The sequence below is a fragment of the Varanus komodoensis genome, unplaced genomic scaffold (genome assembly GCF_004798865.1).
Source record: "Varanus komodoensis strain SLA01 unplaced genomic scaffold, ASM479886v1 scaffold21, whole genome shotgun sequence".
Taxonomy (NCBI): Eukaryota; Metazoa; Chordata; class Lepidosauria; order Squamata; family Varanidae; genus Varanus; species Varanus komodoensis.
The window spans coordinates 6983338-6996297 of record NW_025335589.1 but is presented as its reverse complement, the minus strand read 5'-3'; the positions used below and the strand labels follow the sequence as shown (position 1 = coordinate 6996297).

The window sequence follows — 12960 nt, the reverse complement described above, 5'->3', positions numbered from 1 at the left end:
TGCTTTATGCCAGATCAGTATCTTGTTCCTCTAGCCCCACATTGCCAACACTTACAGCTTTTCAGGCAAGATCCTATTCTTACAATCCTGTTCTTACCTGGAAATGCCAGAGATTCATCCTGGGACCTTCTGCATGCAGAACAGATGCTCTTCCATTGAGAAAGGGCCCTTACCACTAAGGTCAATACTAGCACCTAAAACTAAGCCCAGCAATGAACTCCTATCCAATGCAACTGGCATAGGTTTGGCATTATATGTACTGTCCACTGGCTTCTGCTAGCACCCTCTTATCTATACTCTGGTTATCTTCCAGAACCATGGATCTCTCTTTAAAAATGCAGGCTCCTGATCATGGATCTCCTGTGATATATCAAGTTTGATTTTGAGGCATATCTTGATCTGCATGGGTTCCACTAGTTGTTTGTATCTAGATGCTCACAGTTTTCACTGTACTGGGGCACATGTGGTCTCCAGATATTAACTAGGCACACACTATTTGTTTCATTTTCTGAGTTAGGTGATAAATGATTTCCATAAATACAAGCAAAAACTTCTACTTGCATTTTGATATTCTCAATCTTAATCACAACAGATTTGTGACTCATTTCACTAGAACATTATTGCAAGTAAGCTCATGCAAAGTTTATAGTGCCCATTGCCCAATATCATGGTATTTGTCCAAAACATAACCACACAACCAACTAACCAAGGTTCAACATGTGCTGTTTTATGTACACCACCAGCTTTCCTCAAATGTATTTTAATGAAACACAGTTTATAAGTTGTATAAGTGGCCACTTTCTCCAAATATTTCTGCTAATATTGTAGCATACCATCCATTCATACTGTTGAATCCACCCACCTTTTTCAATTTGCAGTTATCACATATTTTTGCCAGGTTAGAGTGTTGGGCTCACAGTCTAGTAAGAACAAAGTTAGATGAAACAATGCTCCTGAAAAGTCTTTTAACAGAGGATCACATTTATGTTATGCATACAAATATATTTGTTTTGGCAAGAGTGAACATAGCTATTATATTGCAGTACCTTTTGATCATCTGTTTCAGGCCCATGCCTACAAATCAGTGGCTTGCAAAGTGCAGCAAAGGATAATTGTCCAGTTAACGTCTCATTTGCGATGTTTATTAACATGTTGTTGAGATCTGGAGACACACACACACACATATATGTAATGCTTCATGTTGAACATGCTTTTAAATGTGGAATATACTTACTAAAATATTTCCTGTCAAGAGAATGGCAGGAGAGAACAGCTATAGATCCTACATCTTCACAATCTTAACAGAATCCATCATAATTCATATTAACATATGAAATTTTTAAAAATGATGCCACACACACACTTACTGAGAAATTCCATCTGGAGACTGAAAACACACTGCAGATAATTGTGTATGCGTAGATTGTTCTTATTTCTTATCAAACGGCAAATTTCTTTGTAAGAAAGACGAATTTCCACTTGGAAATATACACAGAGTTTCATTTGTTCATCTCTGGAATTAAGTGCTAGGGCACAGAGCTTCCAAATGAAATAAGTTTATTGAATACCAGGTAGCCATCACAAATTGTGAAGTACATCTTCCATCAAATCTCAGTTTAAGCTGTCCTTGTGGATGCTCCGTTCTGTGTTGTGATTGTTCAGTTCATTGTTTTTCCACTGAATACTTGTTCCATTCATAGGAACAGATGATGTTTGACTTCCTGTCTGGTAGCACATACAGCAGAGGCATGACTGGCAAGAGAAAGGGTTCCAAACAACATTAATCTTCCATTCCTTTGAGAAGGATTATCCCCTGTCTTCAGTGGAGTGCAGAAGCCTCCAGAGTGAAGCAAGCAGAAGTGGGCATGGGCAGAATTAGACTTTTAAAATACTGAAACATTTTCTAATGATACCAAACACAGACTCAGTTCAAACATCCTGCTATATCATGGTTGTGATAACCTCACTTGAGATCCAAAACTGTAGCCGGAGCTACCAAATCTATAGCAGGCAAACCATAGTTTTAAGCACTCATTTTCTATCATTTTAGAATTAATTATTTAAGGTCACTGAACAATGCAGCAGCCTACGGTGGCTGAGCCATGGCTCGTGAATTCAGCCATCACCCCAAACCATAGTACTAACAGTGGTTTGCAAAATAAATTCAAATTTATGACTCTGGTTTCTTATACAAGTACAGTCTTTATGTGATATCAATTCATATTAACTTTTCCAGACTACAGTCTTTAAGGAAATCCAGTGTACCAGCTGAACTACAGTCCATTGGTTTATTAATAAACAATATCCAGATAAAAGATAAAAACAATGCATTTGGGGCACTATCTGAAAAGAAACTGGGGCACACTGTCCTTTAAACTAAACTGGGTCCTTTAGTTTCACTTTATGTGCACCTAACTCTGTGCTGGAGTGTGGTTATTATGTTTAGTCAAATATATGTAGATTGTAAAATTAGATATGTTTCCTCTGTTTGACCCTCCTATGCTCCCATCTTACCTGCTGCAGCTATTCATACCAGAGGATTCTTGTGGCAAAGAGATAACACTGCTGGTCTTTTGGCCCTTACTTCATGAAAACAGAGTAAGCTGCCAGCCAGAGCACAAAAAGTAATGCCACAAACTAGGACGCAAATTACATTTCAGCTAATTCTCTTTCCCACTACACCAAAGAGGCCCTTCAAGACAGATACGAGGAGATTGATTTAATTTAACAGAAATAAGCGGTTCATGAGAAGGGGATTAACCTCTTTATTATGGAATCTGAGAGCAGATGGTATCAGGCACGCAAATCAAGTGGACTACATTGTGGAAGAAACAAGTAAATAATGAGTTAATTACACTAACTAGACTGAACCAGACAAGGTAACATTCCAGACATGTCCTTCATTTTAGCAGTTCACAAGAAGGCCCAGAATGGGATTTTCTTTATTAGAAACTATATATTCCAAAGATACTGATATGGATGAATTTAGAATGTTCCATTGTTGGGTGGAACAAAGAAACTCATGGTCTTAGTCCTCATACTGAAGAAAAGCCATCACACAGTTTCCTTTCCCATAAATAGCTACTTCAGATGTAGCTATGTGTGAAGTGGGCAACACTGCTGGTGCAGTTACACAAGCCTATCTCTCTATGGAAAAACTTTCTTAATGCACTTCCACATTAATCCCTGTGAGGCAGGCAGATTCTGAGCTTTTTTTCTCATGCACCCATCCCTCCATATTCATAGTTGTTTGTGATGGAGGGTGGGATCAGGGAATGTTATAGTCTTTCACTTCAGTGTCAAATCAGCAGTTTTGGCAAGTTACTTCAGAGTGAACAAAATAAGACACTGAATTAAGAAAATGAAAGATGGAGCACTTCCTCTTGTGTAGTCATGCTATTCTGCTATACCATAGTGCCACCCACAGGTTATATATCAGAATAACAAGAAAGGAAACGTTCCTTGTATACTTGGATTGTGACTGTGATAAACGGAAAAGTAGACTCATGTAGAAAAGGCCTCTGTTCTCTGAGGCGGCAGTCCTGTAAGGCAGTAACTCAACTGGCTGGTTGTGCTTGACTGCAAGTCCCATGATATCCAGTCAATGACCAGTTATGGGAGCTGCAATCCAATATGTTTGAAGGCCATCATGTTGGAGAAAGCTGCATAAACACTTACCTGGGAGTAAGCCCCATTGAACTCAATGGAATTCCATCAGGAGTCCATAATGGTTTCATAACATATAAACAGACCAAACATGCTCAGGCAAATGTCGAACATTTACCAAAGAAGACAATTTCATGCCTTATTACAAAGAGATTCTTATGGTTTTCCAGCTGGTATAAAGTGTATGTGATGAGGCATCAGTGGGTGAAGAAAGTAATCAATATTCCTTCATGCTGTTTCACATTTTATCCCTTAAATGGTACAGTTCTATGCATGTTCAGACAGAAGTATGACCTACAACTCCCAGCATTGTCAAGCCAGTTTGTTCTGACTAAATGAGCACTATACCCTAAAGAATTATAGCCTAAATGTTCGTTTTTGACAGCTTAACTTTCAAGCATATTCTTTAGGCCATCTCTATCCTTACCTGGAAACAATTTTTGAATTTCTTGCTCACAAAATAGAGTGCTATAGGATTTATGCAGGAATTTATGGTTGCTAGATTAAGACCAATGTAATCCAACGTCAGCAGAAAGCTAGGGTTAAAAGAAAGAAATAAAAATATTGTGATATTTATTACACTAGGAAAGTATTATATAACCACCTATAACTTTGTGAAATTCCTTCTACATAACAGAGTAATCTGATCTGCATACAGAATATAAATACTTCAGCAGTAAACTGTTCAAATATAGCCCCTGCAGCCAGAAGGATAGATGAAAACTTTGTTCAGTTATTGATAAATGAACAGATAAGACCAAATTAGCAAAGTGCCCACATTCCCTCAAATGAATGGAAAGAAGTTCAAATTAAAAACATCCGAACATGGAAGAAATAAAAAAGAACAATTTCATTCATCCAGGTAAAGTTGCTTCAAGTACTCGGCTCTTACAAGTCTAGTTCTTAATCACTGTGATTTAACCATGTTAGCAGCGCTGAGGTTTGTCACTTCTTTTTTCTAGCAGACTCCTCATCTATTTAAAATCTATATTGAAGCAGGTACAATGTGGCCTTCCTGTGTTGGGAAGAGCCAGCACAAGATGGGTGAGACTAATGTCTTGGTTAATCTTTTAAAGTCTCAAATGTCTTCTTCTATGGGAAAGTAATTATTCAAAAATGACTTTAATAATCAGAACATGAAAAAAAGTGAAACTGCCAGATGTGTCCATTGCTAGCTGACTCACAGATAAGAATGAGTGATCAAAAATGCTTGTCAGCTTTGGAGGGACATAGTACTAAGAGCACTCAATAAAACAATGGAATCTTAAAAAATGAAAAGACACAAGACACCAAGCTGAAGTACGGAACTTGCTGCCACAGAATGCTTGCAATGCTAATCCCAGTGGTTCAAAGACATTAAAGATAATCAAGCAGGATACTCTTAAGCATGTAAATGGGTATCTGCAGACCCTGTGCCTGCAATCCTACCCATTTACCTGGGAGTAAGCCCCATTTTTCTGTGTATCTTAAATGTGAAATAGGTTTCTTAGCCAATTGGTCTTGCTTGGTAACTTGTATAAAGAAATGACTCAGTGTCTGATATGATGTGGAAGTGACTGTCTGAGTGAGGCTGAGCAAGCTCCTTTGGTTGTGGGTGTCAGACAACAACAAATGCAATGAAGGTGTCTTCTCTGATTTGGATGCTGCGCAGCACTGCTTTCAGAGGCAAAACCGTCTTCTCTGATGCGAGTGTTGGGCAACAGAAGTGAGGCGACATGCACTGGATTACAATTCCCATCACCCTCAGTCATGCTGCCTGATGTGAGGAGAGTTGTAGGGTTAGGAACAGAGTCAGGAATGCCCGAACTAGCATCTTCCATGGAACTAAAGTTAAAACTAAATGATTCCCCAAATGAAAATAATACCTGAGTAATTCACATCTGTTAGGGTCATGTTCATAATACAACATTTTCTTCAGAATCCGGCTCAAATGGAGAGGAAACCAGCAAAGGGCAAAAATGACAACTAAGCAGAAAACTGTTTTTGCAACTTCTCGTCTCTGGAGGATAAAAGGACAAGTGAGGATTTGAAACAGGCAGGTCATGGTAAGCACAAAATGACAGAGAATAAAATGGAAGCTGCCCAAATATAAGGAAGAAGCCTTAGAAAACATAATTATTAAACATATGGCTAGTGACTGATCTTGCAATGATGGTTTGAAGTAAACTGAGCAGGTTAGGATTTTTTTTAATGATCAGGCTAATGTATTTAACTCAATACAGCAAGATTCTTATACATTCTTAACTCCCTGGTCTGCTTTGAAATGGTCAAGGGTTTATCAGCTGTTGTCCAGGAACTGAACTGAAGCAACCGCTCAAAAACCCTGAAAGCATTAATATAGCTATGGCTGGCTTATCAGGATGGGCCACAGCTGGGCCTTCTCACCTGTGGTCAACCTTCTTGCTGATTGTAAAGTGTGCAAAGGCTGCTACAGGTGAAGGCATTATTGGTGGTGGTAAGTATTTTTGGGTTTTTGTTATCACCTATGAAAAAAATGGAAGCAGTTGTATTCATAGAATGGTGGGGAGCAACAAAAAGAAAAACATTATTATGTGCTTCACAACTGAAATAAGACCATTAACCCAAGAGTCTCAAGCTACCTAGTTCCACCACTGCCTGAAAGCCTTCTACCTGTGGTGCATCTTGGCGCAGGAGTGGAGAACTTGCAGGCCTCTTGATGTTGTTGGACTGCATCTCCCATCAGCTTCGGCCAGCATAGCCAGGGGTGGGAATGATATGTATTGAAGTCCAACAACATCTCGAAAACCACACAGTCCTGTCTTAGGAAATAAAATTGCAAATTATTTTTGTATGTGAATACTGTAAAACTGCCATGCATCAATCATAACTATATTAATCATCTTTCTCTGTCACAGAAGGAAATTTATTGCTATTTGGACTTGGATCAAGTTAAAAGGATCCAAAAGCACATCGCGTTAAGACATTAAGATGCAGGAATGTATTTTTGGCGAATCTTTGAAGCTGGAGTCCAAAGAATTCAAAATGTAGAACTTAAGGTTAGAAAGTGGATGAGCAACACTGTGACATATAATTTAAAGGAAACAAACTTGTCTAGTCTCTAAAGCATCTAGTCTCTACATTATTTGTTCACACTGAATTTACCCTTATGTTCTCAGTCTGCCAGAATACTTCTGGTTCAAAACTCACCTTTAGTCATGCTTGCATTTTATTAATTTGTAGTGAAGAAATTCAAAGACAATGCATAGAAAATATATGTGGAAGTGATTTCTACCTATTGCCTTCCTTCCTTACCTGCTTAAGATGTTCACTGAGAGCTATTCTCAAATTACTCTTCCGTCTGTTCAACATTTCACAGGTCATCAGGGTGTAAAAGAAGGCTGTGCATGCAAGTGGCATGCAAAAATAGAATCCAAAGAGCCACCAGTCCTTTACATCAACGTAAAACTGCAAAGGAGAATCAAAATGTTACATATTAGGACTGCATGAAATACAATCTCCCTTCTGCATTTTAGATATGACAAACACACCAGTTTCCATGCAAAAAATAATACTGAAAACATATTTGATATCAGAAATGGCAATCCTCAGGTAACATTTCAATCTCTAGATACTCCAGCCCGAAATAACTGAATTAGAATTTATCAAGAACATGGATTATATCCCCCTAGGCATGAATCATGACACTGGCTTCCTGGAGGGCTGGCCAAAACATTTGACAGGTTTGGCTCAAGAGCAGCAAATGTGCTCCCTGCAAATCAAGGTACGCATTGTCCAATGGAGGCCAAGTTATTTTGGTCCCAGGTCAAGACATTCCATATGGGTCTCCCCAACTAGTAATGCATGATTGACAATTTGCTGGAAGAGCCCCATCACATGCTGTTAAAAGCCCAATGCTGACATTGAATGCCAGCTGGGGAGGCTGGGATGAGGTGGGAGAGTATGCCCAGAGACCTATATGGGGTGTTTTGACTCTCAAGCATTATGCCAGTGGAAATCTTCATGAATTCTGAAGTGCCACTGGTGGTGTTTCTGCTGGCAGTAGGACTCGATCCAGAGTGCTCCAGTGTGCATGAATATTAAGCACCCTTCTTTGAAATGTTGCTGTTTTCCCTTTGCTTTGTCTTATATGGCAAAATACCTACACCTCCTGGAACAAAGATATGAGGGAAAGTGTTTCAATTTACCTTGGAGGTAAACAAGTGAAAGCAGGAAAGAGCTGAGAGTTATGGCCCTTCTTGTTTGGGTTGTAGTTACTTGACTGTTTCTCAAAACTGACTTGCCAAAACTGATCTAGTCTCTACTTTCAAACTTCAGTGATCATATCAATAATAATCCTTGTCTTAAAATCAAAAGGCTATAGAGGTCCCACTAACAGCCTGCACCAACAAAAATGTGGACTGTGTTACCTTTTAAGGCTTTTTATGAATGGCTTTGATCCCAAAATGTCCAGGTTAAGAATGTCTTGTAAATACAATCATGCTGTGCTATCGGTAGAGAGATTAACAGCTTTGCTTATGTAACAGGCAGAAAGAAGCTACCTAAACATGCACTAATCTGGAAAATGTGGAGTCCAAGTTGTGGTTTCCATTGACTTTGCGTCTGTGGCTTTTTTAACCCCCTGCCTGGAATGTAACCCTTTGCATGGTTTGTGTACTGTGCGACAGGAAGCGGGAGATCTCTCAAACATTCCTTTATCCCCACTCCCCACTTCATACTTAGAACATTTAGTGATTTCAGATTAATATCTTTGACGAAGCTTTCCAGTTTTACCCCTTTGCTATTAACTGTCTGTCTCTGGGGCCATTCCAAAGATGGGTAACAAGTATGTGTGTACACATACATGTGGAAAAAAATCCTACATCTTGATTATCCCTGAAAGGAATACATATAAATAAATCAATTTTTCTCATCTTTTCCTTATCACTTGTTTATTCCTAGCAGATGTCATTTTACTTGTTCCCACACCAGAATATCATGATGCTAATAGAAGAGGATTATGTGTGGAATTCTTTGCTACTGTTCAAAGGAGTCTCAAGTTTGCAGTTCTGTTTACACATATTTCAATTACAAGGATAGCTTTGGACTATGAAGATAAAAGCTTTACCACAAATTAATTTGTTCTTAATGAAGCAACATTTTTAGACTTTACATAGTTAGAGACATTGGTTATATGATGCTAGTGTGTGTGTGCGCGCGCGTGCGCAACTGAGTGAGAAAGCACAATTTATTTACTTCTGGTGCCTTAGCCTGGGGCCTGAATGTAAACCTTTCTCATGTCAAATATCTCTCACAAATGATGCCATTGAAATCACTGGAAACATTTGTGAGAAAGTGCTAGTTAGCTAACAGCTGGCAGCAATGGAACTGAAGGGAATATATCCCTAGAGATAGTTCATGTTAAAGTATGGCAAACTTTGGCACACACTGGACTAAAACAGATTCTCCCTTATGCACTTCTTTCTTTAAGACACAGGCAGGCTGACTTAAAATAATAAAAACAACATATTTTAAAAATAGTATTCAAATAGGTCAAATTTAGCCTGAGAAAGGAAGAATTTAAATCTCTGCTATCCAATTTGCTCCCTACTACACTAAACTCAATATGACTGGTTTTTCCCGCTTTCAGCCCCACTTCAAATGCTGTCCTGGAATGCTGCCAAGAAGGTGCTTGGAAAAAAGGTGGAGCAGGTAAATACCCAGCATAGTCTGGGCTAAATGTATGCCTGTACTATGAAGGGGGAGGGAGGCTGCTTCCTTCTCTTCAAAGAGCCCCAAAAGTATTGCCACCTAGCCTGTCCATCATTCTTGGCGTGGCTGCTCTGGAGTTGCAGATTTAATTATGGTATTCTAATAAAACAAAAACAAAAAAGCCATGCCTATGAATCTTTTTGGACCATGTGGCAGTCATATAGATATTCACTACTAGCTGTCTGCTACATGATACATTCAGCTTAGGCTGACTTCCAGAAGAGAGCTGCTTGGATGAGCACTGAGCCCTCATGTTGCCTCGGTAGTTGATGTTACTATACTTTCTGATTATTGTTTTTAATGCCTTGCTTATCTTTATGGTTTCATTGAAAGCCACCACCAAAATCTCTGCTTTGGAGAGAGAGTGAACAGAAATGAGAGGAGGGTCCATTTGTCGGACAATGAAGACTAGCCCACTATGATTGGCTTTAGCAATCTGATGGGTTAGTATTTCCCAACTCAAGTGCTTTTAACAGCAGATGCTGGGGACTGAACCTCAGATCTTCTACATCAGCCTTTTCCAACCTCATATCCTTCAGCTGTTTCGGACTTCAATTCCCATCAGGTCCATCCAGCATGAGCAATGGTTAAGAATTCTGAGAGTTGTTGTCCAAAATGGGGGTACCAAACTGGGGACGGCTGTTCTGCATATTGAGCATGTACTCTATCACTGAGGCCTTGCATGGCAGACTAGTTCAAAGAAAATGTGCAGGGTTAGAAATTTACCAGCATTTATCAAAAGCACAGTCTCATGTGGATTAAGGACTAAATTCGACTCTCTTCTACTAAAACTGAAATTACTGTGCTAAAGAAAAAAAAATGCTAGAAAGAATACCAAAAGCCATATCCAACCTATTTAGTATTTAAGAAAGTGACAGTGTAACATTTTCAAGTTACAAAATCTGAAGCAAGATGCCTGCAAACAGTTATGACCATTAAAGCTTGCATGGATCTTGCCTCAACCCAATTTGGTACTCTGATGCACATGACAAAAGCACTTTTTTATTTGCTGTACAGTTCCACATGGAGCTAGTTTTCTACAGGAAACATGACTTTTCATGTTCCCTAGAGCACTTGGCCTTTTGGGATTTACATCTAGCACAAATATTTGAAAGTAGGGCTTTCAAAAAATTATAAAAAGAAGGTTCTAAGACTACAGAAAGCAGATAGTCATAAAGTCCTGTTAACATTAACTGACATGATTTATTATAAAGCTTGCTACAGGAAGTACCAGACTTAAAAGTGAAGTGGCTTCCCCCTTTTATCCCTCATTCATGTATTTGAAACTTCCATGACTTCCTTTATTTTCATTTATGCCAAATTCCTTTGCAGGGGCAGGGAAAGGAAACTTTTTGCAAACCAGGATAACTCTCAAATGAAAGCTGGTTTTGAATACCTGGAGAAAGTCGAAGGTAAGACTATTTCTCTTAGGAGGAATGGAACATTTCTTTATGTATTCAATAAATGATATATTACCAGATTTGTGCATGTCTCTTCTGCCATATTTTATTTTGTTAAACAAAAGCAGCCTATGAGGCAGAGGAAAAGCAGAGGAATGCCTAACCATTCCCAACCATGTTTCCCATTCACTGTCCCCTTTGCCACCTCACTGCTTCCCTCTCTGCAGGGATAGCTGCTGATATACACTAAAATGGAGAATGGGGTTTGGAACAGGAAGTGATTAGAAAACAAAGGGCCAAGCAGCACTTCCACCTACCAATCTTCCACTAAACCGTGCAGTCTCAAATGTGACATACTTCAAGATCTCAGGAAAAGGCAGAAAAAGCATTGTTTTATCAACCTCATTTTGGAAGAAATGGGTAAACTAAATAAATCCTGCCAGAATATTTCGTGGCTCCATTAAGCCGACATGGATAGATGTCACATTTGCAGGATCTACTTTGCGTTTTACTAGAGAGCCACCAACTGGAGCCAGGTGTAACAGACGCAGAATTAAAAAACGGGATATTTCTGAGCTGAGTGCTGGAAGAACTGAGTTTCCACAATTCCATCCAGGTTATCTTTATTTTAGCAGTATAATTTAACTGTTGCACTGTGTGTGGAGAGGGGGAATATTTTTGCAGCATGTTAATGTTAACAGAACAGACGTGTTAACAGGAAGTCATATTTTGCCACCCTACTACAAAACACCTAGTCATCTATTAATCAAACCTGACAGATCTTTTGCCAGCATCTAGCTTAACCAGGTTTAGCTGTATCATCCTCACTAAACCTACGTTAGACTTGGTCCATATTCTGATACGTTAGAACTGCTTGAAAAACACTGAGTGAACTTCTAAGCATTACTTTAAAGGCTAATTTCATGCAGCAGCAGCCTTAATGAAGGAGTTGGGGTGCTCCTAGTGTCTTCTATGATCAGAGAATAAGAGTGCTTTGATTATAAAAATTTATTATAGGAAAAAGTCTACAGGGCACACAACAACTATTTTTTTAAGAAAGATGTTATAATAAAAGCACTTGAGGCTTATTTATTAGGGCTTCTAAAAGAAGGTCAAAATATAGAATTCCAGAGCTGGAAAGGCTGAGAGGTGTGTGATTCATTGACCAACTAACTCCTCATAAATCAATCTGCACAGTCAACTTTCAGCAAAGCCCTTTAGATTGTAGATCAAGAAACACTTTCTCAATTGGGCAAAGGAGGGTGTTGCCTGAGGAATGGATCATCACTCATCATGTAAGGCTGAAGTTTATGTGATCATACTGTAGCCTCATGTGACTGCTTCATATTCTGTGCTACCAACAATTTAGGTTTGTCTTTTACCTAAACCTCTTTTTTAACCATTTTAAAACTCCGCAATACGAAATATGAAATTCATGCACTTCCCATTCATTTCTAGCATAAATTCCATTTGACTTCACTAAGTTAGAGTTGGAACTGGGATTTTTTTTTTCCTGTTGAGAGTTGCAGTCCCTTGTGGCTTTCATGCTAGTGGTGGCCAGGACCACAGCCAAGAAAGCAGTTGCTCTCACTTTTTCTACAACACACCCTTCTCTGCCTCTTTCCTCCCAGCCCAGCAGGTTGCCAAGGTCTTGCCTGAAGTCCGAGCAGATGGTTTGTAGAGAGCTGTTGATCCTGTAGCTCTTGGGGCTGCATGTGGCCCTTGGCATGAAACTGGTCCCAATGGCCACAGATGGGTCACTCTGATTTACAAAGGCTGCTCTGTGGGGATGGGGGAAAGTGTACTGTGGGGCTACAGCTGCAGGAAACCACTGTATGTTAAGGTAATAGCTTAGTAGTCCAGAATGATCTGCTGCAGTTTACCCGAAGGGCACCAATGGTGATTTTCCTGGATGAGCAATCTCTCTGTAGGGAGTGTGGGGTCTGTCAACCACTGCTCTGCAAGGGTGTATGGAGGGGAAAGAAAAGCAATTTGCAGCTTTGAATCAGGGAGGAGGAGAACAAGACAGGGAAGACAGCTGTGGGTTATCTGGTGTGGGCTTGACATGCAACAGCAGAGCTTTCATTTGGGTCCTGATGCACACCTAGTGGCTTTGCTCCTATGTTCTAATTGCACATGTGTAATTAAAGCAAGCACACAGTCA

At 39.5% G+C, this 12960-nt stretch overlaps 1 protein-coding gene across 3 annotated transcripts in view; it reads right to left on the bottom strand.

Moving 5' to 3' along the window:
- Positions 1–951: 951 nt before the first annotated feature.
- EDNRA (endothelin receptor type A) overlaps positions 952–12960 on the bottom strand; it is a 34032-nt gene continuing 22023 nt past the window's right edge. For all 3 annotated transcript variants that reach the window (XM_044430795.1, XM_044430793.1, XM_044430794.1), the window contains 4 exons: positions 6940–7092; positions 5532–5665; positions 4094–4202; positions 952–1752 (listed from right to left, as the gene is read on the bottom strand). In XM_044430795.1, coding sequence (XP_044286730.1) covers positions 1612–1752; positions 4094–4202; positions 5532–5665; positions 6940–7092 — 537 coding nt within the window. In that variant the 3' untranslated portion in view covers positions 952–1611. The remainder of the gene's footprint in view (positions 1753–4093; positions 4203–5531; positions 5666–6939; positions 7093–12960) is intronic.